Genomic DNA, 27,837 nt, shown 5'->3' with positions numbered 1-27,837 from the left:
GGGGTAATGAAGGTCAAAAGGAAAAGAAGCTGAAAGGTTACAGAATTGGAAGGGGTGGAGGTATAACACGAGCTTGTCATTCACAGGGAGGGCAGAAGAACAGGTTTTAGCTCATGATAGGTGTGAAGGGTTTAAAAGACTGGTTTGGTGGGTTTATGGCTTGAGGACACAGAAAACACGACTTGTAACAGTACAATGCAGTGAGAGCATACAGCAGCAGAGCTCTGCAGCAGGAGAGTATTTCAAAGAAAATAACTTTTATTAAGACTTAAGAACCTTGAAAAGAGGAAAAAACTTAGATGGTTCTTATGTTACTGCGTCCTTAAATTTACCCCAGACACGCAGTATATGTGGTAAGATGAAAACTGCATTATTTTTATTTATATCAATTTCAAACAGAACGACTGATTCAAATGCTGACTTGTTTTTTTTTTATTAAATTGACTTCAATTATACAAATTACTAAGAACCAGCTTAAAACAATTGTTAACTATATATTACATGCTTCCAAAATACATACAAATGTTCTATAAAAGGTGGAACCAGTGTATTTACAATATCAATATGTACACATAGTGTCATTCTCTTGAGAGAAATAGTGAGCACCAGTCCATGACTTCCAGCATGGATAAAATAATCATGTAAGAAACAAACAAAAAAAACAAAGCAAACATGGATTTTCTGTCTCCCTGCAGTAACTGGTTTACAAGTTCATGACTTCAGGAAATACTCAGTTGGTGTGGCAGAATTATTCGGCTCAATCTGCCAGAGAGATAGACGGAATACTTAGTAAATAACAAACAAAGGTAAATGAAGCACTGTTGTGGCTATTAACAACACTGTTTAAACTTGATCTGGTGACCTCAGGCGGTCATTGTCCTCATTCAAACTCATTATTTTAAATGAGTTCAGTCCTTCATTTTGATTAAGTCTTTATCAATCCTTCATGGTTACATTGTTCATACACGTGTGAGGCAGAGTGAGTCGTTTAGTTATTCATCGATGCTCAGTATCCTTTTACAGTGACAATCTTAGTCCTTGCTTTGAGAAGTCTGTATCTCCATGAGGACATACTGCTGGGTCATGTCCCTTTGGTGATACCACACAGTCCACAGCATGTCCTTATATAGTTGAAGTGCACACGTAGTATCACCCCGAACACTTGCAATCCAGACCTGTAGACGCTCCTGTGGGGTTTGGTTATGCTGTAAAAACTGTTTTGTGATTTCCCTCTAGAGGACAGAGAATGATCATCATTCCACAGAAGTTATGATACTTCATTCTTTGGATCATCTTGTACACAAAAACAGGTAAGTGCAGTTTAAGGCATAGTGACAACTTGTCAAGGTTTACGCAGACAGCACGATGACATGTGCAGCTACACTATTGTTCCCGGTTTTGAGTCTTCATTCCAGCAAATTTGGTCTTCTGGCTCCAGGTGACTTTCCATTTGGTTGACATTTATGTAAGATCTGTGAAAACACAAGGATTGACATTTTTAGACGGAGCAGAAAACTGTAGTTTTTGACTGGTAAAAATAACTGGAATGAAGTAACCCTGGGTTTTTAAACAACATCCTGCAATATTTTATTCATTCTTGTTTACTAAATGCCATTTAAGCATTTAATAATAAATTATACACATGAAAACCCAGGGTCATACATTCTCACCCAACAAAGCAGCAGATGCACAAAGACATTAAGCACACGCAGAGCCTTCAAATGTGACACACAGGAGTCACTTTTTTTTTCTTCTGCCACACAAACACTCTCCCACAACCACAAGACACCAAGAGAGAGGAAAAAAAAGCAAACTCAGAGAAGCAGTACTAATAATTGATTTGGAACCCTCAGTCAATCATTAAAACACACATCACCATCACCATGACAACCACGTGGGAAGTTTACAGTCTCGTCTCTCACCCTTTCTTCTGTGCTGGGACTTTGATAAGAGGGGGGAGGGAGTTAATTTTCCTGGTCAAAAGCATAGGCAACAGCATCACGCTGCTCTAAAGCCCCCACAGGGCATGCCATCCTATCAAAGCTCTGCCTCTCAAACTCTGGGGTACATCTGTGCATAAGAAGGGGCAAAGTCAAAGGTGAATAGAAGCACATGGGCAGCAAGCCGCTGCATATGAGCCAAGAAAAAGATTCAAAGAGGACGGAAACAAAACAACATTTTCTGAGGCGTAAAAAAAAAAAAAAACATACTGCAGAGAATTCTTGCTTGTTTGCTTGAAGAATAACTGGGGCAGGCGAGCTTTTTAAAGCCATGCAGTTACCTTTGACTAAAATGCAAGCTCACTTCAAAACATCAAGCAGACTGTAAAATCACGATGCAGACAAACTGAACGACGCATGAACTACCTTTCACAAAGGGCCCCCCCTGACTGAGCCTGTGGACTCTGGAGGATTTGGCCTGTGCAGGGCTGGAGGCCACCTGCCTAACCACACAGCCAGGAGAGTAGGAGGAAGAGGGAAAGGAGGAGGTGGAAGCTGAGGAGGAAGAACTAGCAGGGTGAAAGGCACAGTGCCGTTGGCCATCAGGGCTGTGCCATGAGCCCTTAAAGAGCTGGGCGGTACCGTATCTATAAGAAAGCATGGACCAGCAGACAGTTAAAGAGGGAGCAGAGCTGGTCTGAAGCTCTGAGGAAAAAAAAGTGTCTGCTGGCTGCACAGATCCTATAATCCTCCTGCTGGACCAAGATGTCAGGTGAAGTAGGATTTCTTGAGTTCTAAAGGCACAGTAACATTACGCAGCAGACCATGGTATTGTTGTGTGTCAGGAATTGCAAACCAACTAGCAGCTAATATTTTCTGTGAACAGCCATTCAAAGCAATTAAAAATGACTGTAGTGCTTAGCACTAAGGATAAGCAGGATCAGGGAGTGACTTATTGGATAAGCTGAGTTGAGGCAAAGTTTTCTTCTCTTACCTGTTGTGGGTGGAGTGGCTGTAGGGTGCCGTGCTGTAAGAGTAGGACTGTGGTGCGTGCAGGGGCATGTTATAGTCCGACATACCACTAACACTCATGTTGCTGTGCCAGTTTGCACTTGAGGACACTGAAGAAAAACAATGGTACAAGTCAGAATATGATCAAATATTAAGGTCTGCAAAATAAAGCAGTCGAGATTTGTCCTTTAAGAAGCAGTGATCCAACCTGTTGAGTAGGACATGTTGCTGTTGTGGCTGTAGGGCGCAGACATCGTCTGGTAACCCAAGCTCTGCTGGGAGCCTCTGTCGTAGTCGTAGTTGAATGCTTGCTTGTGTGCGGCGTTGCGGTGGTACCAGCCTCTCAGATGTTCGGCGACCAAAGCCTTCTGGACGTTATTGCCGGCCTGCTCGTTGCTACGGGTCCCTGGACGGTTCCTAGGTGGCCTCAGTGTGGCGTAGGGGTTCTGTGACATGCCATCTATCTCATCGTGACCATAGTTGCTGTGCATGACATGGCTGTGATAAGCTGTAGGGGTTGCATGGTAGGAAGGGTTGACGTTATAGTGCCCCTCCATCTCATTGTCGTACATGTAGGCACCATTTGAGTAAGGCTCTGGCTCCGTATAGCTGGGGTAGCCTGTGACGTAGTAGGCCGTTGTGGTAGGACGGGCTCGCGGCTGATAGGCTTGCGGTAGGCAGCGGGTGTCTGGCTGTGCCAGGTTGGGCATGCTACCAGTGTTGGCGTAAATGTCTTTTCTGTGTCGGCCACGGCCACGGCGTCTGTGTACGTGGTTGGGGCCTGGGACGCTGTATTCGACGCTGGACTGGCTTGTGTAGGAGGAGCCGTCATCGAGGATCTCAGTGCTGTTGCTGCGCCGTGCTTGGGAGAAGGTGAAGGTGTGCGCCGGGGCTTCGGACTCCGTCGGGAACTGAGACTGGGACTCAAGACTTCCACTGCGCTGCCGGAAATGTTGAGGGACGTTCTCTGACCTAAAAATATTGAATTGAAGCCGTCATTGGACTATCTATCACAGCAGATATTCAAGAAAAGAGAGGGGGAAAAAATACAGGCACATGTTCACTCTCTGAGGACCTACCGAAGCTGGGTGCTGCTGTAGGCATTGCGGGTGAGGATGGGGGTGGGTGGCATGCTCCGAGCGTCACGTGGCTGCCTGGACGCTGCTTTAAACAGGCTGTTGTTGCTTGATAAGGCATCACGGTGACTGAAGTAGAGTGGCTCGGGGACTTGGTTGTAATTGATTCTAGAAACAAAGACAACACACTTTTAGAGAGTTTGCTTCCTCAGGGCAGAACGTTTCGGATGCGTACTGTCTCTCCAGGCTGAAGGGGAACAAACTGTGTAAATGTTTCAATGAATTACTTCAGTCATTACTTAAAAAGGCTGTATTTACAAAGCCAGTGACTCTTCCTTTCGTGCAACAGTGAGCATGATGATTGCTTGAAATGAGATTAAACCCTTTTAGCCGAGGGTAAGAAATCAAACTTGAACACAGTTGTTTAGTTTTCAGAGTCACTTTTAAATTAGACGTGTTGCCTCTCCGCAGGCAGCTACATGTTTCTGTTCCTTCTATTTTTAAAGCCAGCGTATAGGATTGATAAGAAGCAGTTTATTATAGAGGCAGGGGAAGGAGGGAGGAGGTGAGTGGTAGGAATGTAGCTCTGGGTCTACACTACAGGTCTCTACTAGCTCCTCGCTTAGGGCCTCTCAAAACAACTCTGACACATACACACAACACTGAGCATGGATTTCACAGGTGGAGGCAGGGGCTGTGTACCTGCAGTCTCCGTGCTGCTCATTGGCAGAAGGCCGTCTGTCATTGTTATAATGGATGTCCAGAGTTTCGGCATGGTGTGGTCTTGGGGAATACTGAACCGATCGGGACTGCTGCCTCTGGGAAACTAGCTCATCATCTGGAAGATAAAGGTTATTGCCTGGTTAAAACTGATTTGAAATGCTGCGAAAGGAGAAGGAGTACACACGTGCACATTGGGCATGGCCATGTCTGGGCATTTACCGTCATCCAGAGTGAGGCTGTCAGACAGAGAGCTGAGATCTGAAGGGTTGACATCATCTGAAGGGGAACAGAGACAAACTAAATGAAAACCGTTTCTACTAATCCTCCTTTTAAAATAAGAATCATACTCAATGAATATTTATTTCAAGCTCACTGCTGTTATCTGTGACACATACCTGCTAGGATGAGTGAGGCTCTCTGCGTCGGTTTCTGTCCTTTCCTGATCCTGTAGTTGTTTATGTCCTTCTCAATTTCTTCCAGTTTCCTCATTGCATCAAGGCAGTTATTTTTTCTCTTCTTCTTCACTGTCTTGCCGATGTCACCTTCATTGGATAGCTTAAGTGCCGCTTCTACGATCTTCTGCTGCAAGGCGAACCTGCTCTCAAGATTCCTCAGATATGGATCCTACAGGGCAACAACAACAAAAAAAAAAAGTTTACAGCAACAGCAGTAAAAAAAGGACTTAACACATCTCAACAAAACGCTGGAAACTTAATCTAAATATTTTCCATAGTGTGCCAACACGTTCATATTTCAATGTTAATTGGGCACTATGCAATGTAAGTCAATCTCATCGGCCTTATCTCAAAAAGTCAGCGACATGACATCCAGACTGGATCGCAATAAAAACACACAGAAACACCTAAACCGACCTCGTCATAGGGGAAAAGGTCGTCCAGCTTGAAGGCTGTCCCAACTCGACGACGCACATGTGGAGCCTTCTCACCCGATGCCAGGGGATACTCTTCTGGCAGTTTGCCTGTAAGCTCCTGAAATAACAGGGATAACAAGTTAGCTGGGAGTTTGAAGTGTTGTTGTGAAATCGCAGTGTCGCTTGAGTGTGACACTTACAGCTTCTCTCAAGCAGATCTTTTTCAGTTCCTCAAGTTTCTGAGTTAGTGTGTCTTGGAGGTTCTTCTCTTTTTTCTTCAGCTCAGCGATCTTCTCTTTCTTCTGTTCCTCGTTGACTTCTGAGTCTGCAGAACCTGGAATGTACAAATGTTCAGTAAAAAACAAGGTCTAGTAATAATATCCCATTATTTGTCAACCTGATGTGGAATAGAGCTCAATGAGCTGATAAACTGTCTGTTTACCGGCTGAGATCAGGCTTCCACTGCTCGCCATAATGAGCTGATCTTTGCTGGACAGTTTACTTATCCGTGGTGCGCAGATTTCTGTGAGGTCCATGGCGATGTCGACTGAACTCCTGGTCGTGGTCATCTTTGACTGGAGGGGTGAGAAGAAGCCGGGATGAGGATGTGGGAGAGGAGTAGTGAAGAAGTTATTACATGTATTTGATTTGAATGAACGGCTCCATTTGCACGCTCTCATCGATCAGTGTAGGCAATGAGAGCGGACACACACTCATTTCATTTGGCTACAGCTACACACACCCATCCATCTCCTTCACCACTCACACATTATAATAAAACAATAGTGTCAATACACAGCAAATATGCATCATGACCAAACATATGAACCACTGTGTTAACCCTCTGACAAGTGACAGCTACGTTTATGGGGATTTTAAAGTCTTTCTTCGTGTCCATTTTGATTTGAGCTGTTCAGGTGCCTGGAGCTTAGATTAAACAGACATTCAAGAAAGTTTGCCGCAGATGTCCCAAAATAGGGCTGACCACTAGGGGGACGTTGAAACTCGAGGCATGTGATATCTGCTATTTAAACAAGTCATAATCCAAGAACAGACAGTACATCACATGACAAACAGTCACAGTGACAGCAGGCTGTAACACAATAATGACACAATGGACACTGCCAAAGCTCAGGCCGAAGAAAGTCTATTGGTTTCATTCCTAGTAAAACACTGTTATTATTATTTATTAAGATAGATGAAAAAAATGTCCATGGGGCAATGAAGTTTGTCTTGTTGTGTCTTTAATGAGATGTACTTGTTCAATGAGTCAGTATATATCATTCCAAGACACTAAACCAGCAGAATTTGCTTTTTAAAAAATAAGTTTAACGTGACATTTTTGACTACAAATTTGGCAAATAAACTTCCTTATATTTTAAGTTCCTGAGTGTGAGCAAAGTTCAACAATAAGTTTAATAGTATCAATGAGAGTGACGTTTCTAAAAGGTCTCATTATTCGACAAACTGTCCAGTGAAAAACTAAACAACATTAATCGGCCAGTCAAGTATCTGTCTCTCAATGTGAGCTCACCCACACAACCTTCACCCCATCACAAGTCAAGCACGGTGTAAAATGCACATCATCTTAGGCAGGAAATGTGGACGACGTAAAGGTGAGAAGAAAGCAGACACTCACTTTGCTTTGCTTCCTGTCCAGATAGAACTGGTGCTGACTGATGGCCATCACCCAGAGGGTTTTAATCAGAGAGTGGTTTGCATACCATGTGTGAATAACAAGACCAGTCTGTCCAAAAGTCCGCTTGGTCACTGTTCTGCTCAAGGAGATAAAAGACATACACTCAGTCCTTGTGCTGATACAAGAGGCATATCTGCATACATACTCCACACGATTTATGGTACATTTATTGTAAAAGACTTGTATGGAGCTTTTGTAGTCAAGTATCACATTCATCCCTTCACACACTGGTGGGCAGTACTATTCCCCTCACATGCTGTTGGCAGAGCAGAGGGAGGAAATTGGGGTCTTGCCAATAGACATTTCGACATGTGACAGCAGGATCTGGGGATTGAACCCCGAACCTTTCAGTTGAGAGCCCACTGGGCCACAGCCGTTCCCAAAGTAAACATAAACAAGACTCTTTTTATCAAGTCAAAAAGACTTTTAAAAGAAGGGATTTTTTTTAAAGTGTTCAGCAAAGTTTAGATTACAATTAAAACATCTGATCTAATTGAGTATGTCAATAAAAAGAAGAGGATTCGGGCAGGGAGATCAAACTCGTTCTCCAACTGTTAGTAGATTTTAGTTTTAGAGTTGGAAGCGTCATCGAGGAGCAAATGTCTTATTAAAACTAGAAGAATAAAATGACACTCGAAAAGCAGCAGGGGAACAATCATTGAGCAGAAAGGTTACAACTTATAATGTGTGTCTTCTTTTTGTCCACTGGCTGCAGATAAAATGGGAACTTTTAAAAACAGGTAATGATCCTATTCAAATGAGAAAAATAAGAAATAGATTAAGAGGTTCTGCCTCTTCTGACCTGTGTGGGTCGTTCACTTCCACAGCAAACTTCTTCTCACGGAATACAAATTTTCCAACTGCTTCCACTGAAACAACTGCAGAGAGAGAGAGAGAGAGAGAGAGAGAGAGAGAGAGAGAGAGGAGAGAGAGAGAGAGAGAGAGAGAGAGAGAGAGAGAGAGAGAGAGAGAGAGAGAGAGAGAGAGAGAGAGAGAGAGAGAGAGAGAGAGAGAGAGAGAGAGAGAGAGAGAGAGAGAGAGAGATATCACACTTAGTACAAAAGCCAACACATGAAAATTGATTGAAGAGAAAGAAAACTGTATCGCAGTAAAAAGATAATTTCATAGGAAAAGGTGGTCGGAGCCAAATGAAATCAAAAAAGCAAGAAGACACGATATGGAGCAGGTGTTTCTGCCACCTTAGTTTGTATTATACACATCAACTTGCAATACTGGCAGAAACTACAAAAAAAAAGTAGAAGGTCTGAATGGAGGTGACCAGGCCAGTCAGGGTTTTGTCCAGGCTAACAAACATCATTAAGTGTAGGGGGTTCGCCAGCCTCTCACGTCATTGTGATGCGGAGGAAAACAGAGGCAGACGCTTGTGTCAGGGAAACCTCTGCTCCACTGATACTACGATCAACAGACAGACATGGAGTCACTTATCTGCAATAACCCCCTCCGTCATTTTGGGCACAAACGTGATTCGACTGAGGAGCTGACAGAAATGTAATCTTGTAATATAGCCATAAGTAAGGTCCTTTACCTGCTTTTTGTAAACATAACGATGAGCATAGTCTTGTTACCTGCTCTTTTGCTAATGTTAACAGACAAATAGTAAGGTGCTTTACCTGCTTTTTGTAAAGTGTCTCGAGATAACACCTGTTATGAATTGGTACTATACAAATAAAGATTGATTGATTGAAATGAAAGATGTTCTTTATTCTTGACACGAGGAGGCTGAAGGTAGAAATTGAGCCGAGGTGAAGAAATGAAGAGGAGAGACATTTCCCTTTTCCCCCAAAGAAGCACATTTGTTCTTCCAAAATGAACACGTTTAAGTTCTTCCCTTCCTGTTTAGCTCATGAATAAGGAAGTGCAAGGGTCTAACAGAGAGAAGGTAAAACACAACAGGAAGGTAAACTATCTATAGAAGCTGAACAGGTAATATAAGGCTTACCGTAAGGTTGTTTTTTTTCACTTGTTAAATCCTCTCCTGGATTCTCTTGGGTTTACATTCAATCCTTTGACTTTGAGTTTCCCACAGGGCTAGGGCTTCCTCAAACAATACTCTCTCTTGTCTATCTGGAGCCAAATAGGTGTTGCAAGACTTTCAGCCACACTGGCCACGCCCCCTTCACAGCCCCTCCCTCTGACATCACAGCAGGTATTGCTGTCTTCAAGGCCCCCCCCCCCCCCTCGCCCGCCTCTCCCACATACTGCAGCTCCCTTCCATTTCAATCAGACAAAAATGTTTCCTGGGTCGTGTTTTTCACTTGTTTGAGGACATTTCATCTCTTGTCCACTTTCTCTCCCTGATAATACAAACGTGAGTCCAACAGGAAGTTTGAATACTGCTTTTTCAGCAAAAAAAAAAAAAAAAGAGAAAACATCACACAAAGCACCGTTGTAAAGCAAAACCTACTACAGCCATCTATCCTCCTGGGGAAAACATGTTTGGAATTTGTCACTTTTGTCTAATCATTAATAGCAGGGGCTCTCTTTGCGTTCCTGTGCCATGGGAACGCTCAGTTCGGCCACTTAAGACAAAAGGAAACACAACGTGTTGAACACCAGTCGACAGAGGTGAGTCCTGAGTCAGTGTGTCTTATCATTTGGGATTGAAGATGTATTCACAGAGAGATACATTTTTTACATTATTCATGTGATGGTCGACCAATTCACACATGTGAACACACAGTGAGCCGAGCACTGTTCTAGAGACAGTGATACTTTAGAAACAATGGCATCCAGCTGCTCATTGTCAAGGGAACATCTGACAAGAAAACAGACCTTTGTTGCTGTCAGTAGCAACGTTTACATTTGAACAAAAGAAAGCCTCTCTTCTTCCAAATCGTCCTCCAGTAGGAGAAACTCCACACCTTTGTGCCGACACATCGATGAAACTCACTTCCTGCTATCCTGACACTGATGTTCAAGTCACACCCTAAATATTTTTCAAGGATGTGACACTCCTCATGCTCTACATTACAGGACTACAAAATACAAATAGTTTTAGTTTTTGTAAAGAGGAAACAGTCACATGAATGAGTCATCATGACTCCTTCAAAGAAAACTATTGAAAAGTGGCAATTCTTTGAAAGAATAAATTAAATAAAGCCACAATAATTGAACTCATTTTAATTATTGTGGCTTTACTTTTTCCTTCTTGATCTTTAGTATTTCTAGCTCTCTATTCTGGCAAAAAATGATCATTTATTGCAGGTGTAAGTAAGACAGAAATATCAGATGAGACCAGACTGTTCAGATCCAGCTCACACCCAAAACTCAAGGCCCCCCAGGGCCAGGAGTCTGCAAGAAAATCTGTCAACGCACTGACTCACACGCCCGGACAAAAAAAGATCTGCCCCACCCTTCACATAACATGTCATGCACCAGCACTGACTGGCTGGCAGCTGTGTGTTAAAACACACGCACACACACACGCGGTTGAAATATGACAACAAGACTATCTAGGCAGATTATTCCACTATCGTGATTCATGATGGAGGGAACACTTGACTGGAAATGTGTGCTGTGGATAGAATCTGTCAGTCATCATCATCGTGTTTCACTTTATTGCCAAAACGTAATCTTTTTGGGCTCTCATATGTATGAGAACATACATCCTGTCTCATTTCATCAAAGATTCATATGAAAGATGAACGTGGTCTTTTTGAGCACTTTTCACAAATTAACTCTTTGAAGATGTTCCTTGAAAATTTCAGGACATGCAGGTCTCTCACAATCTTGGACTTCTCTGTTTATTTGTTTGTTTGTGTGTAGTGAGGGATTCACATGCAGGATGAGAAGGAGCAGCCAGACTTTAACGTGACAGGGCAGACGTGAAGTGAAGGTAGAGTTTGGGTTTGAAACAGAGCTGTGAACTACAGAAGCATCGTGATATCTGTCAGATCTCCAGCTCTCTCTTCAGATGGCAAAGGATTGTTGTTGTTTTTTCACAGGAAATTCCAGAGAGATGCTAATGTTACTGTCCCCCTTCTTGTAAGCAGTAGTAGGTGCCCCAACAACCTCCCTGTCCTACAACCAGAAACATAGAGCAACCCACCCGACTGGCTGAAGGCCAACCACAATCACAGAGGCCTGCTGCCTCCAACAGAGAACCATAATTACACTTTCTAATCGGGGGGTTGGTGAGAGGCTGTGGCTGTTAGTGCCTCAGTGGAAAAGCACATCCTGCTATGTCAACAGGTTACTAGCAGAGATTAAAGGAACCGGGGAGAAATGCTTTGTTGGGAGACACAACAAACACCTCACAATGGGCATTAGTATCAAGTCAAACATGGTTGAACTGGAGTTTTTGTAGTGTCTCTATAAAACCTCCTATTACTGATTGAATGCTTGACAGAAATAATTCTCCTGTAAAGTTTGTCTTCACAATGATATTCATTCTAACAGTAAAAAGGGTCGGTGCCACATGTTGTTTGTTTTTATATATTTTCCCCTTTAAAGCCTGTCAGTTCGACTGCTGTGAAACCATGATGACTATTCATTCCACTGTGGCTAGTGTTGTTTTCTGTTTGCACCGACAGCGACAGCCTTGACTGCACACAGCACTGACTGATAAAGAAACATACAACTCCCATTTGTCTTCCTCTCTCCTGATTGACATGGGAATCGTGGTCTTAATTTGCTTTTTTACAGTGTGGATGGATAATTAACCAGCGAACAAGAGGCATAATGATGACAGCTGTTTGAAGCACATTTAAATGAAAAGATACTGCATGCTGTACGCTTTTTAAGTTTTAAATCGTACATCATACCTATCCAATACGTTTGTTTTTTATTCTTAAACCAAATGTTTCTGTCGTGCTGGAGTTTTAGTGAATAGGCTCGCTGTAGAAAGAGGTGCACATACTTTTCTTGGTTTGAGTTTGTCCTGCAAGTCGTACTGGCCAATTCCTTTGTAGCTGACTCCCAGCCACCAGGGTATCCCTTGCTTGTCCTGGTGAAAGAACACACACAACGCCATGTTAACCTTCAATACAAACAAAAACAAACCACAAACCAAACAGACCTGTTGCCGTAGTCTTTTGAACTTTAGGGCTCCAACCAACAATAACACGAGAAGAAATCAAATGCATTGAAGTCATTGGATCTGCTTAGACTCCTTCACCAGGTGAACACATATCTGATCACTTCCTGAGTGAAGTTTAAGCACAGATCTAAATGCATCCTGAGAATGGATTGAGATCTGATAGATCTTAGTAGTCTTTCCACCAAAGGTCACACCTACCACTGATTAAATGTATTTGCCCCCTGTGTCTCGTGACCTTTTTTGTTTTAATCTCACTTGTGCTCTTAACATGTGAAGGTGTAGTTTATGCAGTAGAGCCAGGTCTGCATGATGATGTACAGTATGTGATATTCTGACCATGCCGTCTGTTTTTACTGTAAATCTCTCTTTAATAACGTGTTTTTTAAAGGCTTTAGGCAGGGGAATAAGGCTCCGGATTAATTTCCACACATCGCAGAAAAGTCCGATCTGATCATATGTGGTCTATGGTGACACATTTGGTGAGCAGGCTCGAGCCTGGCTCTTTCACAGAGCTGTCCACGTGTGGTCCTACCAGCCAGAGCACATTGTTAATAGCAGGTATAAATTCCCCCCAATGATCACATTTAGTTCAGTGGGTAAAATTAATAGAATTCATTATAGCATGGACATTACAGGAATCAATGAGAAGTCCACATGCCTTCATATCTTACTAGATGTTTTTATTGCTATAAAGTATTTATGGTGTAATCCATGTACTAAAGCTCAGTAAGTCATGTGTGTTCCTACAGCGACAAACTAATAATGTAGCTGTAGCTATATGACGTGTGATTATAAATGGCCTCGAGATTTTAGTGTCAGGCAATGCAAGCAAGTCAAAGTTGAAAGTCGAAGATTTTAAACAAAAAGAGAACGAAAATATTATGAGGACAGAAGCTAGTTCAAAGGTTAAGCTTCTGAATAGCTTAGGACAGCACTCTTACCTTCACCGGGTAATAATGGACTCCATATGCGGGCAGGGATTCCACCAAGGCCAGATATCTTTATAGAGACAAACGAGTTAACAGGAGCTCCAATACTTTCACTTGATCACTGTCTATCATCGGCTGCTGTGCAACAGATGGAGTTGAATTTAAGCTAGTCATTGAGAGCCACAGTCATTTGCAGTGGCAGGCTTATCGATTGTTTCCAGGACAGTCAATCGATCAGTTCAAGGGCATCGGTTCAAGAGGAGGACTGCTATCCTGGAAAGTTCCACTGCAGGCCTACTTTCACCAAACCTCCTCCAATATATTAGTGTTTTCACGCTTACACAAACCTCCTGAGGTTTTCAGGGTGAGCTGCACGTGTCAACGCAAACAGCAGAATATTTCTCTCTGCCTTGGTAGTTTTCCACAGTAAGTCAGAGTGAGCTGATGTGAGAACGCAGCAGGATATTATCAGAAGAATTCAGCTCAAACAAGAGAGGGGGGGTGCTGACATTTATTCCCTCCATCCGGTGCACAACCATAGATTGTATCAACATGACCTATAGGATCTTCTTGCATGTAATTTAACTGCAGCGTTTTCTGTTTGCTCTTCACTGCTATTCTGTTTCTGCATTTACATTCTTTTAATCTACACATAGGGCCTGATTTACTAAACATTTGCGTGTATTAAAACGTGTGCAAACCACCAGCAAAAAACGTGTTATCTGATGTACTAACAGCGTGCGGTGAGGATTGCGTCTTTCATATGAGCTAAACAACACGTATTGTTCATTTTGTATGTTTGCCTTAATGAATATGTAATGTGGGGTGTTTCTGCCTCAGCGTGCAAAATACTGGGAGGAGAAAAAGCAAAAAAGTTAAGTTAGTACACGCCATGTGATTTACCAAGCCAGGCAATAAATGGCATGCATTTTTGATTTTGCGAAAATAATTTAAAAAAAAGACAAACACCTGATTAAACTAATATTACTGAACATTCACAGCCTGTGCATCCTAAAGAATTGCAACATAGACATTTATGTCTTCCTATTTCCCTCTTTTCGCCATCTAAACTGGCCAGTTCCTTTTTCTTGCACATCTCTCCTTTTGCAAAAGGCATTTATGTCCGATCACACACAGCGCTGGTGCGCAATGTTCCTATCGGTGCGCCTGAGCGCCTGTGCCACAGCTCGCACCTCCTCAGTGATTTAGGCAGAAATGGGAAAACAGGGGGTGCAAAAAAAAATACAGGGGGTGCAATTTTTTTTCAGTGTCACTCATGAAGGCGCGGCACGACATTCTGTGCTCCCTAACACACTGGTTTTGAAGAAAACTGAATAAGTCTCTAAATGGTGCATTCTGTTCAATAAGATGCATTGTTACACATTTTAGTTTTCCCATTTTAGTTTTCCCAAGCTTCATAATGTTGAGTTACTGTACAGCCCCTGCCCTGACACACCCCTTCATCATTTGACTGCAACTCACTTGGTTCATGTTGTCTAACCCCTTTGTTGGCCCACTACTTCTATCTGCACTTTCTTTAAAAAACCAACAACAAACAAATAAATTCATAATATTACATGTGTCATCCAGTAATAATAGATCTCTAGACCTTGATAAGTCAATCATCTGGCAGCATGTTCGAATGTGGAGCTGACCCGAAAAGGTGGAGCTAAACCCTGCAGTCCGTTGATTGGTTGAAAAAATCGTCACTTCCGTGTTACGTCGGTAAACAAAACTCCGCCATGTTTAAACCATTGACTGTAACACAGCTGATTGTTTACGTCTGTATTTCTCCTCGCCGCACACAGCCTTCTCTGAAACAAAGCTTGATTGAGTTCTTGTAATAAACAGTCACATGCCAATGACAAAGTGGATGAACTGCTGGATGTCTTCCAGCGTTGGTTTTGTTTATGTAGCGTTTTTCTCCTTTGTTGAATTTATTAGTTAGCGGTTAGCTGTTAGCGGTTAGATGCTATCATATGACGCTATTTACATAGCGGCTATCGTCATCCGGCTGACACGCAGTTTACCAAATAGGGCACGGGTGGCTGTAGAAACGTTAACGGGATCGGGTTTAAGTTTTTCAGTACCGGTATTCGGCAAACATATTCTTTGCCAGAATTAGAATGTCGCCTAATCAGATATTTAGCGCACCGTATAGAAACCCGTGTAGTAAGCACGTCTATTAAATGTAGATATTTGCACGGCCTAGGTCAAGCCGTACAATAATTTCAAGGCCGTGTTTTTTTTTTAAATAGGCCGTGCAAAAAGCGGTTTCGCGGCAGGCTACCTAAATCTATGCACCTCCTGCACAATGTATGAAAATTCGTTGAAAAAATTAGGGGAAGAAAAGAGAGGCATGTTTTAATGCTGTGGTTTTCTGTTTATTTTTGTTATATTCATATTTATCTGCTATTACTTGAAAATACTGGACGTTCATTTGCCTCTCCCACTAATACCCATTTATGCGCTTGCAGTCATCCTGCTTTCAAGGTTCAAGGTTCAAGGTTCTTTATTTGTCAAATATGCTCCATGTTATAAACATACAGCACAGATGAAATTGCAATCCCCCCCAACCCCCAGTGCAAACCTGCAGTGCATAAAAAGAGCACTAAGAAAAGTAGCAATAAAAAAACAATACTATAAAACAAATAACTTAACTTAAAGACAATTGGGACAACAAATAACGAACGACAGACAAGGGCACTTGTGAGTATTTCACCATAGAGGTAGTATGTGGATAAATTAAAGTATTAACAATATAAGCAGAGTGCAGATTAAGTTAAAAAGTGAGGTAGTGCGTTGTAGCGTTGCAAATAGTGCAGATAGTGCAAATAGCATAAACAATAAACGGCTGTGCAGAGTTTTTTAGAGTGCGTGAATTAGCATGAATTAGTGGAGCACGCGGGGGGTGGAGGTGGAGGGGGATGATGTCCAAACTCTCCGTGATGTAAACCAGTAGAACACGCAAAAGCCTGACAGGAATACTACCGCCTCCACAAGGTTTGCACCTGTTTATCATTCACGCAAATTTTTATAGTAGATCACCCGCAAAACGCCCACAATCCAAACGTGCAATCTTTTGGAGTGAACACGCAATTTAGTACTCTTTAATAGACAGGTGTAGTATTTAGTCCTAAAACCAGGAAGTGAGTTAGCATTTTAGCGCCGTGGGTTCCTAACTCTAAAAGCCAATGGGTATTTTGAATGGGTTTGTTTTTAGACGCCTGAAATAAGGTCTGTGGTTAACACAAACTGAAGAGATGTTGACGTTTTGTTAGACGAGAAAAACTACGAGCGCTAAGACCCCACTTGTGAATTTAAAAGTTTTTACGCGAACTTTAAACGGCGGTTGCTAACAAGTAGCTAACTGAAACTACAGTGGTTGTTGCTCTTGTAAATATTAGGTTAATAAACAACTTATCAAGCTAACGTTTAGCTATCTTGTCAAAATCCGCTGATTAGATCGATGAAGCATAACGGCCGCGACGTCATTATAAACCGACCGCGGTGTAGTTTGCTAGAACATAACGTTAGCTTTTTACTTCTCTCGGCTGCATTAACTCTTCAAACTTCATATAAATGATGTTTATCTGTAAAGATTATCCCGCTGAACAAAACAGCTACATATCAGAAAGCTTATTTTCTGCAATGATCCAAAATCCAATGCAAAAATCCCAGAGACAAATTTACGTAGGAACCACGGGCACCATTTTTTCGGGTTGGCCTACAAAAATACGTCATTACTATATCAGTCTATTGGGATCTTAGTAAATCCGGCCCAAAGCGTTGATACGAAGGCAGATATTCTTGTTATAGCATTGTGAAGTTTCATCTCCTGCTTTGAGGTGCATGTGTGGACAATCAGATCAGGAGGATTTCAGGGAGCATTCCTAGAAAATTCTCTAACCATGTTCAGCAGTGCATATGTGAAAAAGGCTTTTAAAAAAAAAAAAAAAAAAAAAAAAATCTATAATACAGATTCGTGAGGTAGATGATGAGATCCTGGTGTTGGGGGTATAGTACTGTCACATGAAAGAAAAGCAGTGCGACTCCAACTCATTTTAATTATGGGATGTATTTGTTGTTTTCAACTTACTGCACGATGGCTTGTCCTCTGCTCAGTCCCTTCAGTTTCTTATAATGTTCTATCACCTTGTCCTCACTGCAAATGGATAGACACAACATTCAATGAATATTCCACCAAGTGTGACACATTCCATCCACGGTGCTGGGAGAGAGGGCTCTTTTCTTTGACACATGTTTAGCCTGCTCATGCAGAAAATGTAATCTAGCCTACTGATGACTCTCATCTAACTCTTCAGAAGAGCATCCAATTTACTTCTCACTCTAAGAATCCCTCTTAATGGCATAGTAGTGGGCAAAATGGAAAATACAATGCAGCTGAGCAGACTGAGACTGCAGAAACATTAAAGGGCCATTAACAAAAAAAAAAGGGACGAGAAAAGGAGTGAAAACAGCAGCATGACTATCTAAAGGATTGTTTCCTCTTTCATATGATCCTTTAAGGCTAATGGGAAAATGTCATTAAAAGTAAGGTAAGTAATTTCAATTTTGGTTGAAATGGTCTTTAGGTCCTGACAGTAACCAATCATTCATGTGCTCTGAAAGAGAAATCAAATCTGTGACCTGTAGCAGCTGTAAAGATGTAAAAACTTCGACCAATGACGGCACTCGACCATGTTTTAATAAACCAATCAAGCCTCTCTACCCCGTGCATGCACGAGGCCACACTCAAAGCATGCGCTGAAATCTGCTTCTGGACCAATGGCACTAGTGCATGTGAGTGAGGGACTGGGCTTTTAATGGAGCACAGAGGGGAGGGGCTGGGTGAATACAGAGAACAGAGAGGATGCTACTTTCAAAATCATTCTAGTTTACCAGCCCTGCAACAGAGGCAAGAGTCCCCACATCAAAGCAGAAACTGTCTGCCAACTATCAAGTAGGTCTAAAGACATAACATCCTAAATGTTCTTTTTGAGAAAATCACTGCTCAGTACAAGCAGGTGTTTCTTACCATTGAGGCCACCTCACAACTCAAGTGTTTGTGTGTATTGCAGAGGAAGTTCTTTTGTAATGATCACCACAGTATCCATAATTCTCTAACCCTCAGACATTTTTTTTTTTTAATTTTAATAAAACTTACCAGTATTTAAGAGATGGATGCTCCCTTAATACGCTGGTGGGCAAAGCTGGGAGCAGTCTGAGGTCTGATCTGGCAGTCTCTGCACTGAAAACAAGAAAAGAAAAGGGTCTTCCATCTTTGTGCATTCACAGCGTTGTTTGCGTTTCTTTCTTGAGGCATGACTGTAACAGCTTCATTTAAGTAAAGGTGCTGTGTCAGGGTATTTCTTTTCTACATTAGGCCTGTATGATGTGTGTTGTTCAATACTGCGATAACAATATGAAGCATGATTAATAAATCAATATTAAAGAATGCATATTTGCTTTGACTCTTAATGTGTGTTTTTTTTTTCATGTTTTCAATTTTACTTTTTGCAACATGTTTCCTACTGAATCCCCACATGGAGTAAAAGCAGGGCAAACATACACAGGTTTCCACCCCATATTTCAAACTAAGCAGGCTAAGTTAGAAAAGATTTCATGTGTACAAAAAAAAGCTGTACCACGTTCAATTTAGACTTCTGCAATAAGATGGAAATGAATAAATTGTGAGCTTCAGGTCTTCAATGACTTAATTACAAAGGTCTGATAAGACTTGTGTCTGAAAGCACAGAAAGACCCTTTAAGTCAACATTAGAACTAGTCAGACTATAGAGGATGATCACACCCTGACACAGGTAACAGGTAGAGTTATAGTCACAAACAAACGTCACCTTGTACATGAGTGATAACTGTTTGAGGTTTGTCACTGTCAAGGTCTCTGATTGTGATCACTTTTTCATTCCGACATCATGTATTAGGAAGTACGACGTAGTTTCTAGCTGGAAAAGCAGCTCTTGCTTGGTGGGCGCGTCCACTTCAGACGGGAACAAAACACTTGGCAGCGACTCCCTGATGCTGTTTCCATGCTGTCTGTGACTGCCAATGACACAGAACTCTAATGTGCATGACAGATCCTTTCTTGAATTAAAAATCCTCAAGAAATACACCAGCTGTGCCAGTCATCTCATCATGACTCAGGTAGTGGCCATATAATCTTAAGAAACTTTCCTGGGAATCAGTTTAAGTCTCTGATTAAAAAGAAAAAAGAAAAGAAAAAGAACTAGCAGCTGCTGACATTGTGAGACAGAAGTGTAGCAATCCAGTTATGTCAAACAGATTACTAAACAAAAAACAAGAGTGAGCCATTGCAAAGGTAGAGACACTTGAATCACTCTTCACTGTAGCTACCTCTCTGAGGTTGACTGCCTTTTGCTGCCATTGCACTTTGCTGCGTGTTTGACGGTATATACTTTATTGGGAGCTGGAGCCTGGCGATGTCGGCGTGATCTACTCTGCAGCCGTGCTGCTCTGTCAGCAATCTGGAATACATTACTTTCATTACTACGTCTGTTATCTCCCCACAGCCTGCAGCACAGGGGCAATTCCTACACCCTGTACAGAGCAGCCCGGTGCAGCCTACCCAGTGTGGGGGAGATAATACTCATGTCAGCAGTTCCACTGGGCTGCAACGTGGTTACTGTAAGGGGAGTACAATGAGAGAGCCTGTTGCTGTGCATGAACCACTAACTACAAGCTACACCTGCAAATAGAACTTGTGACTACTTCTGTCTGGGTGTAATACTGGTCCATGTGGACATAAAGACAAGAGAATTGACATATATAGCTGCACATACAGTATAGAGAGACATATTTAAAGTGGCAGGTATACAAAGTCTGCAAAAATGTATTTAAGTTCAAGAGGCCTGCTTTGAGAAACTGTTAAGAAATAACAACAGTTTGAAATCTTAATCGTTGAATTGATCGTCGGTTATAGCTGTAGCTGATTAGCAATAACAATAAAGGGTAAATAAATTTGTTTAGAGCAGGATATAATGTAAGATGTAACATAGTTACTGACACAGCAAAGGAAATTCCCATTCAAGTAACCGTAATGGTTGTGCATTCAATCAGTGCACAACACTGGGGGGGTGGGGTGGGGGGGGGCACAACACTATAATACCATGACTACAGTGAGTCCTCTTGCCGCCAAGTTGTCTACCATTGGACAGTCTGTTGGGCTCATCCGTCTTAAGGCAACTGACTGTAGTAGGAGGAGGAATCCCTAACTCCTCCACAGCTAATCTCACTGCTCCAGGCCCTTTGTTGATACAGTGCAGAGGAAAAAAGGCATTCATATGTGGCTTATAGGGGGAATATAATGAGAACTCTCACAAGAAAGCAGGGGGTGGCTCCTTATAACAAAAAGTGTCAGCAAACAATCAAGTGTTTGTACTTAAGTTAATGCAAGGTTTAAGTTTCAGAACAACTATTGTCATTCCCTCCAAAGAAGAAAATGAGCAATAAAGTGTTTTTTACAGCATGAAAAATAATATCTAATAATGGAAACAGCCAGTGAAAAGCACTGTCCTGGCAGATAGAAGAAAACGAATGCTTGATTTGGAAACACTCTCACCCTTGCTGATTGTATCAGATTTGTTGGCAGGCTGTCTTTAGTTGTGCTTTGAGAGTAAGGACAAAGTACAGCCCATCCCCACACCCACATGTTCACTGTGTAGACTGCACTCGACACCTTCCGCTTTTAAATCAAAACACTGAGGCAAAAACTCTGTACCAAAAGCTGGAATAATCGATAAATGACTTTTATCCGGTCATTCAGGGCTGCAAGAAATGAAGTTTGTAATACACAATGAAATAAACACTCAACTTTTTTTGCAGTAGAACAAAGGGCATAGTTTGACATGAGGTTGACCTGCATTTTAAGCATCACTTGTTTTGCCAGTTTAACCATACATGCACAGTCTTTGTGTTCACATAATGCACAGAGAGGCCCTGAGAGGCAAATCAGAGGGGAGACATACAGGTTGTGCTGCTTCAACCTGCTCAGTTACTCACTCAGTGAACACAGAGCAGTGTTCACTTATCACAGCCAAGGACCTTTACTTCTGTTGCAAAAACAACACACCTGACAGAAGGTCAAGCCACAGTGCACCAAAAATGACATCAATGTGTGAGATGTTATCAAGATTTTTATACAGCCTCAAACCAGTGTCGTCATCCGGGCATAAATGCTTTGTCAATGTGAAAGTGTTCTTTAGTAAGATGAGATTTAACATCTGCATGCCAAAAAATAGCTTTTGTTACATTTTAGTAAACCTTGAATGGATGCAGCTTCCTCCAACAGGCAATATGCGAGGGAAAAGTAATTTAAAAGAAATGTTTGAATCATACAGATGGCAATGTGACACCAGCGCTCTAGTGTAATATCACAGGAACAAATCAGGTTAATTATTAACTTAAGAATGTCAGAGGGGGGGGGGGGGGGGGGGGGATCAAATCTGGGCAAGCAAAGTTAAACATTAACTGACTACAATATTTATACACAGAAGACTGACTGAAAAAGCCTTAATCTGATTTCTTATGCCAGTATTTGAGAGGGTTGGTTGACATATATCTGTACCAGTCCAAAACATATAAAGTTCATGGTACCGGCAAACCGAAAATATCAACATTCAGTACATAACTTCATAAACTGTTAACAACCTTGTTTGCTTGCACACACAAAAAAACACGTTTAAATAAGAGTCAAATCTAACATAATATGAAAACATGTCTCTATCAATTTAAGTAAAGATTTAGAAATTATTTTGTATAGATTCTTACCTTTTGTAATCTCCTTTGGCCTCCTTTAATTGGACACAAATTAACAGTTAGTTTAACCATAAAAAGAATAAATTACAGACTCACACAGCAGTATGCATTGTCAGCTACGTGCATTATTTTCACATAGTTATACGAGACACCAAAACGTAGTGTACTTGTATAATATTCCACAAATTACTGAAGTGTTACAATACATAAACATTATATCGTTTGACAGGGCGGTAATAGTTTAAATGGAGTCGGTTTATTTAACAATGGCTCCGACCAGTCAAGAGACAACTGTCTGTTTTCAAACGTTGCGTCGCCTAACCGACACACTTCATTAACATTTGGAGTAAGTGACACATTTTCAATCAGAAATTCTGCGACAAACTCTTTCTTACCTGCAATGCGAATGCGGTTAGCCTGAACACATTTTCACTCTCCACTTCAATAATCTCCTATGGTTTAAAAAAAATGCAATATTAGCTTAGGTTTTCGAAAAACACGCACACACAAAGTGCAGGCTGTCCCAACACTTGACTTAGAGCTGTGAAAAAAAGGATCCCGTCCCGTACCTCGATCCCACCGTTACCGACTGAACCACTACCACTGAGTCCATACGGAATTCACATTTTTCCGCAAAGCCTTAATAATGCTGTCTTTCTGCATCTTAGTTATTATGACATTTTCCATACTCAACAAAAACACACGCTGGCAGATAGAGAGCTCCGTTGAGAGTCTTGCCTAAGACAACTACCCCCGTCGACAATGTGGTACGGTCCGTAAGCAGGTTGAACTGTCTCCCATGGTGACTAGTCTGCTCTCCCCGCGAAAAAAAAACCTTCATTGCTGCGTTTGGTCATACGCTGCTTTCAATTGCTGCTCGGAAAATCTCGTGTTACATAGGCTACCTCCTTTGCACCCTTGTCAGTACATTTTTATGGTTTATGCACTCCTAATTATTGTTAAATATTTCTAAAATAGATATGCAAGATGCATGTTTTATTAGAAGTAGGCCTACACACAGTTTTTTTTTCCATTTGACCCATGAAATTCAAGGAATTAAAAGGATAGCCATTACTTCATTAAAACACCTTCAGAGAAGGCATTTAAGAACGTTTTGATATTTGTACTGCTGTAGCCTACTTGTGTGCAAGGTGTTTGATTGACACGGTATAAAGTTACCCAACTTGGAAGGCAGAAGAAGGCTAAATCTTAAACTTTTTTGAAAGTTAGGATTTTTCATCAGCACTTTAGCGGCACAGAAATTAACAGTAGTCTACAATTCAGTGAAATGATGCGTGTAAAATGTTTCAGACATTTATTCTTCAAATATATAGAAATGTTTTACAACTATTCTGAATAAAGATAACAGAGTCGAGTATAGTCCTATGAAGTTATAAAGAAATAAACCTGTGGATTTGAAGAAATAGTTTATAACCTAAATTATAGCCTATAAACCTGTAAAAAAGAGGCATATATAGACAATTGTGTGAGAACATTACCTATAAATAAGCCTACACCATTATCAATTTGACCATCAACCCCAATCATAGCCTACTCATAACAAAAGAATGATAGCAGACCAATAATAATAATATATATTTTTACGAGGAAATCAATGATTAAAAGCAGTTACTTAAGCAGGCTGAAATAAGGAGGAAACAAAAATGTTAATTGATACAGTTTTTTGGTTTATCAATCATAAATATATATATAAAAAAACTTACATTAAACACTAAAGATTTGGCATTTAAGAAGAACAGCTCCACTGTTGTATTTTCTTTCAAGAAGGTGATCTTCTCAATATAAAACCTGGAAAGAAAATTGGGTGAGCTATACAAAATATCCTGTCAATGCCTTTTTTTCAGTGCCTTAGCAGGCATTAAAATCATAATAATCATGTTCTCAAATCCAGTTTGGCTTAGATTAGCAACACTTGAACATCCCTGCCACCTGCTGGCCAGGACGAGGCCGTGTGTTCTTAGTTAAAATGCCATGCCACAAATCTCATTTATACAGTTAACTTGAAAATGTAAAAACACTGGGGTTTTCTTAGTGGGGGGTGATAATTCTAATGAGGCAAACCATTATACAACATTTAGCAAGCTTTTACTGACAGAATACTCACCTCACAAGGAACCTGAGTTCTAAAGGTCCTGATGCCTTAGAGAAGTCGTGATCAAGGACTTTACGATCCAGTTTAAGCCAATTATTCTGGCCACTAAGCAGGTAAAAAATAATAAATTATATTTTGTAGTTGAATAATGCCATTATAAGGTTTATTTAAACAAGAACACTAACACACGTTGAGAAAACACTGTTTATCAGCCTAATTGTCTATAAGGAAATATACTTACGTGTCATCTATGAAGCACAATCCAAAGTAATCTTTCTCCTTCAGGTTAAAATGTGAGGCCACCAAATCTAACAGCTCAAGGGACAACAGCTTGGGCTGTTAGGATAATCATAAAATACAGGTTTGTTTATTTCTTTAAATGTTGATTCAAAATCAATCACTAAATGTCAGTGAAAACTTGACATACAGATAGATCAATTTAACAAAAATCAAAACGGAACTCAATTGAAATATAAAGGCTGAATGAAATGCATGGGGATAACTCTGAAGAGAGCGTAGCATAACTTGTGCATTAGAAATCAAGCAGAAAGAGTCAACTACCTGAACCAGCAGCTCCAGCTTTCTGCCATCAAGTAGGTGAACCTGGCACAGACGGCCCTCTGTCATCTGTAGAAGGAGAAATAACTTGAGTCATGACAATTCCTGCAAGAAAAACACTGTCCTTGCAAAAGTTGAGTCTCCACCTCCACTTGGGCTTCTCAGCTCAAAAAAAAAACAAAATCTAGCAAAATAATGAATGCTGCTCTTTCCTGATTGAACAGTTTAAAGTCACCATAGGTTTATTTTTTGGGGTTCATGCATAAAATCACAGTCTTATAGAGAGAAAATACTGTTACCCATTTAAAGTGAAAAACTAAAAGAACTACAGCAATAGCTCTACAGACGAGCTGAATCATATAGTTTCTACTTACCATTAAAACCTCTGCACATGTCTTTTTTACCGCACACATAAAATCCCAGTAAGAACACTAAAAACCACTGAAAAAAGTGTTATTTCTGCAAATCAGAAACAGAAGAAAAAAACAATGAAGTTAAATTGAATTCTAGGCATATTGTCAAAGAATAATGGTTTTTAGATTAATTCTGCTGCAGTTAGCACATTTTCCTTTCAGTACAGGAAAAGGTAGAGATGATAACGTGGCAATGAATGTAATTTAAGTCATATTTGAATCTGTTAAGATTGTTCTGTTGTTGAAAAAGATGAGCATGTCCATGGTATTCCCATGTGATTTTTTTGATCAGGCTGTACAAAATCAGATGACATGATGTAGGATGATGATATAATGGAGGATGTATGTTGTGTAGTAATAGGCAATTTTTTGAGTTTAGTTATTTGAGAGACTTTTTGAAAACAATGAGCAGAACTTCAATGTTAAAAAAATGTTTTCCTGATTCTTTTTGGTACCCAGTATGTTGAAATGGACACCTTTTATTTCTTTGAGTAAAAACAAATGCCATTCAGCTGCCTAGCCTCTTGTGGAAAGTGTTGGTCATGGTGACACCCAGTGAGGCTGCATGGCTTGAGGTCTCTTTACAGCATGGTATTAATCTTCAGTTCGTCATGTTCTGTGCACCACAACAGAGCTATGTTCTCATTTATACATTGTTTCAGTTATTTGCTCTTTGGATTTCTTTAATTCCCGAAACACAAGTGAGAGTATCAGCTCGGTGGCTAAAATGTACTTCTCAAAGAAGATCTTCAAACTATCTTGCTTGCTTGTATCCAAATATCCAGATTGAGATTGAAACACATTACCCACTATCTTTCACTGTCTAATGCGAGCGGCTCATCGTTATCAAACTCCATATCTAAGTGGCCCAGAGGATGTAAGCATCGCTTTAAATGACATGAAAAAGAACTAAATCTAAAAAACATGCCCCAAAAAAACTAAATAAAAAACATATTTGTGATATGTGATGATAAGAATTATATTTTAGTGGTTGAAAAAAAAATCTGCAATTTATCACATAACCCTTTCATGAATTGGTGTTGCCCTCCATTGCACAATCCTTTCAAAGGCTCCTCTTTCAGTACCATTGTTTCCAGCCAGTGACATCAACACCCTGACAAAAGCCTTTAGTATACAGGGTATAAAGCCCAGTCAGCCACTGAATTTTATATTCATCTTCAAAATCTGTCGAAGTTATACAAAATCCAAGTCCTTTATCCCATTCTAATCTGTGCAGGCCATTAAAAGTGAAGTACAACAACTAATTTATAAAGATCTACTATAGGATTATGAAAAATGTGTCAAAAAGTTGCACTATAGCAAATCAGCCTGTATCAAAATGAGGACCTAAAATAGTTTTTGTGGTCTTTGACAACTAAAAAGAAAGGTCAAGTCTGTGTCAGGGAGATCCTACCCTGGCAACCCTTTCCTTGAAGGCAGAGAGCCCTGATGGTGCTCTTTTTACATGACCCTCAGCCATACTGACCTGTTCAGGCTCAGTTTGGCACTGTGTCTTTATCACCTTCTTTATGTACTAATTATGTGTAGAGTGAATAATACTGGCATTTACTTTGATGAAAAGTAAACAATAAATGTTTCAAATGCAGTTAAGAATACATATTTTCTATTACTTCAACTCTGACATGTACCAACTGTTGTTTCACTTAGCGTTATATTACCCTTTTTTATTTTCAGTGTTTATCACTCTATTATCTTGGCTTGCACATTATGCAACAAAATAAGTGAATTACAGAATTGACATTGCAGCTTGCTAGTAAGTGACAGAAATATTAAGTAGCCACTGAATGCAAAAGACAATTTTTAATGGCATTATGTTGCTAGAGAGCTAAAAGGTGAACCACAGGTTCCAGGTTTACACAGAACTAATGCAAGAAGGATGTGTTAGCCACACAGATAGTCTTCAGGTGTTCAGCTACAAAGCATTTCAAAGGCAACTTTGAACATTCTCCTCCTTAGCCAGATGGAGAGATCAAACGGCTGGTCATGCTGCTTTCTAATGACTGCCATATGTGCTGAGCCCTTGTTAAAAACAGGCTTTGTGTCTCAATGAGAAACAGGCCTGTGCATTCTCACATTGAAACAAATAAAACACATGCATATGCTAATGAGTCAGAAGGAAAAAAAACTGGACTAACTTCACATTAAAAAAGTTAAAAGGGAAAATCTAGGTAATATAGGCTAAACCATAAAACGTAATGGTTAGTCTGAAAAAACTATCTGGCAGCCTACTTGTAAGTCCTTAACTTATACTGCCCGACCATTTCATAAAACACGTTCTTCTTTCTACTATGTATTTACCAACATCATCTACACCATTATTGCTGGAGGAGCTGTCCTACCTGGTAGCATTTTCCAATCATGAACCAGGCTTCAAGAAAGCGTCTGCATGGCATTAGCCCATTATTGTACCACCTCCTCAAGGTTTGCTGTGCCATGCTCCAGACAAGCTGGCTGCCTGATGCCACCAGGTCTTCCATTCCACGAATGACTCGCACAGCCATAGTCTACTGATTTATCTTCTTGTCGGCTAGGTTCTGCCCCTTATGATGACATCTCACAGTTTCAGAACCAAGAGAAAAGAGCACTTAATTTTGCTTCAGCATAAGTAGCTGAATGCAGGATCTACAC

At 40.8% G+C, this 27,837-nt stretch overlaps 1 protein-coding gene across 1 annotated transcript; it reads right to left on the bottom strand.

Moving 5' to 3' along the window:
- Positions 1-408: 408 nt before the first annotated feature.
- Positions 409-27,837, bottom strand: frmd4ba (FERM domain containing 4Ba). Its single transcript, XM_079340469.1, is given in 25 exon segments — positions 409-1,472; positions 1,923-2,070; positions 2,935-3,061; positions 3,160-3,923; positions 4,031-4,195; positions 4,730-4,865; positions 4,970-5,026; positions 5,146-5,374; positions 5,623-5,739; positions 5,822-5,955; positions 6,064-6,196; positions 7,261-7,396; positions 8,123-8,165; positions 8,168-8,198; positions 12,200-12,286; positions 13,321-13,378; positions 17,408-17,473; positions 18,476-18,559; positions 22,117-22,139; positions 22,500-22,556; positions 23,829-23,913; positions 24,230-24,322; positions 24,459-24,553; positions 24,779-24,844; positions 27,549-27,837. Coding segments are annotated over 24 exon segments (3,054 nt in total). The 5' UTR covers positions 27,711-27,837; the 3' UTR covers positions 409-1,472; positions 1,923-1,964.

The sequence above is a fragment of the Symphodus melops genome (genome assembly GCF_947650265.1).
Source record: "Symphodus melops genome assembly, chromosome: 4".
Lineage (NCBI taxonomy): Eukaryota > Metazoa > Chordata > Actinopteri > Labriformes > Labridae > Symphodus > Symphodus melops.
The sequence above is the reverse complement of the archived record's forward strand: the minus strand, read 5'-3'. Positions and strand labels throughout refer to the sequence as shown.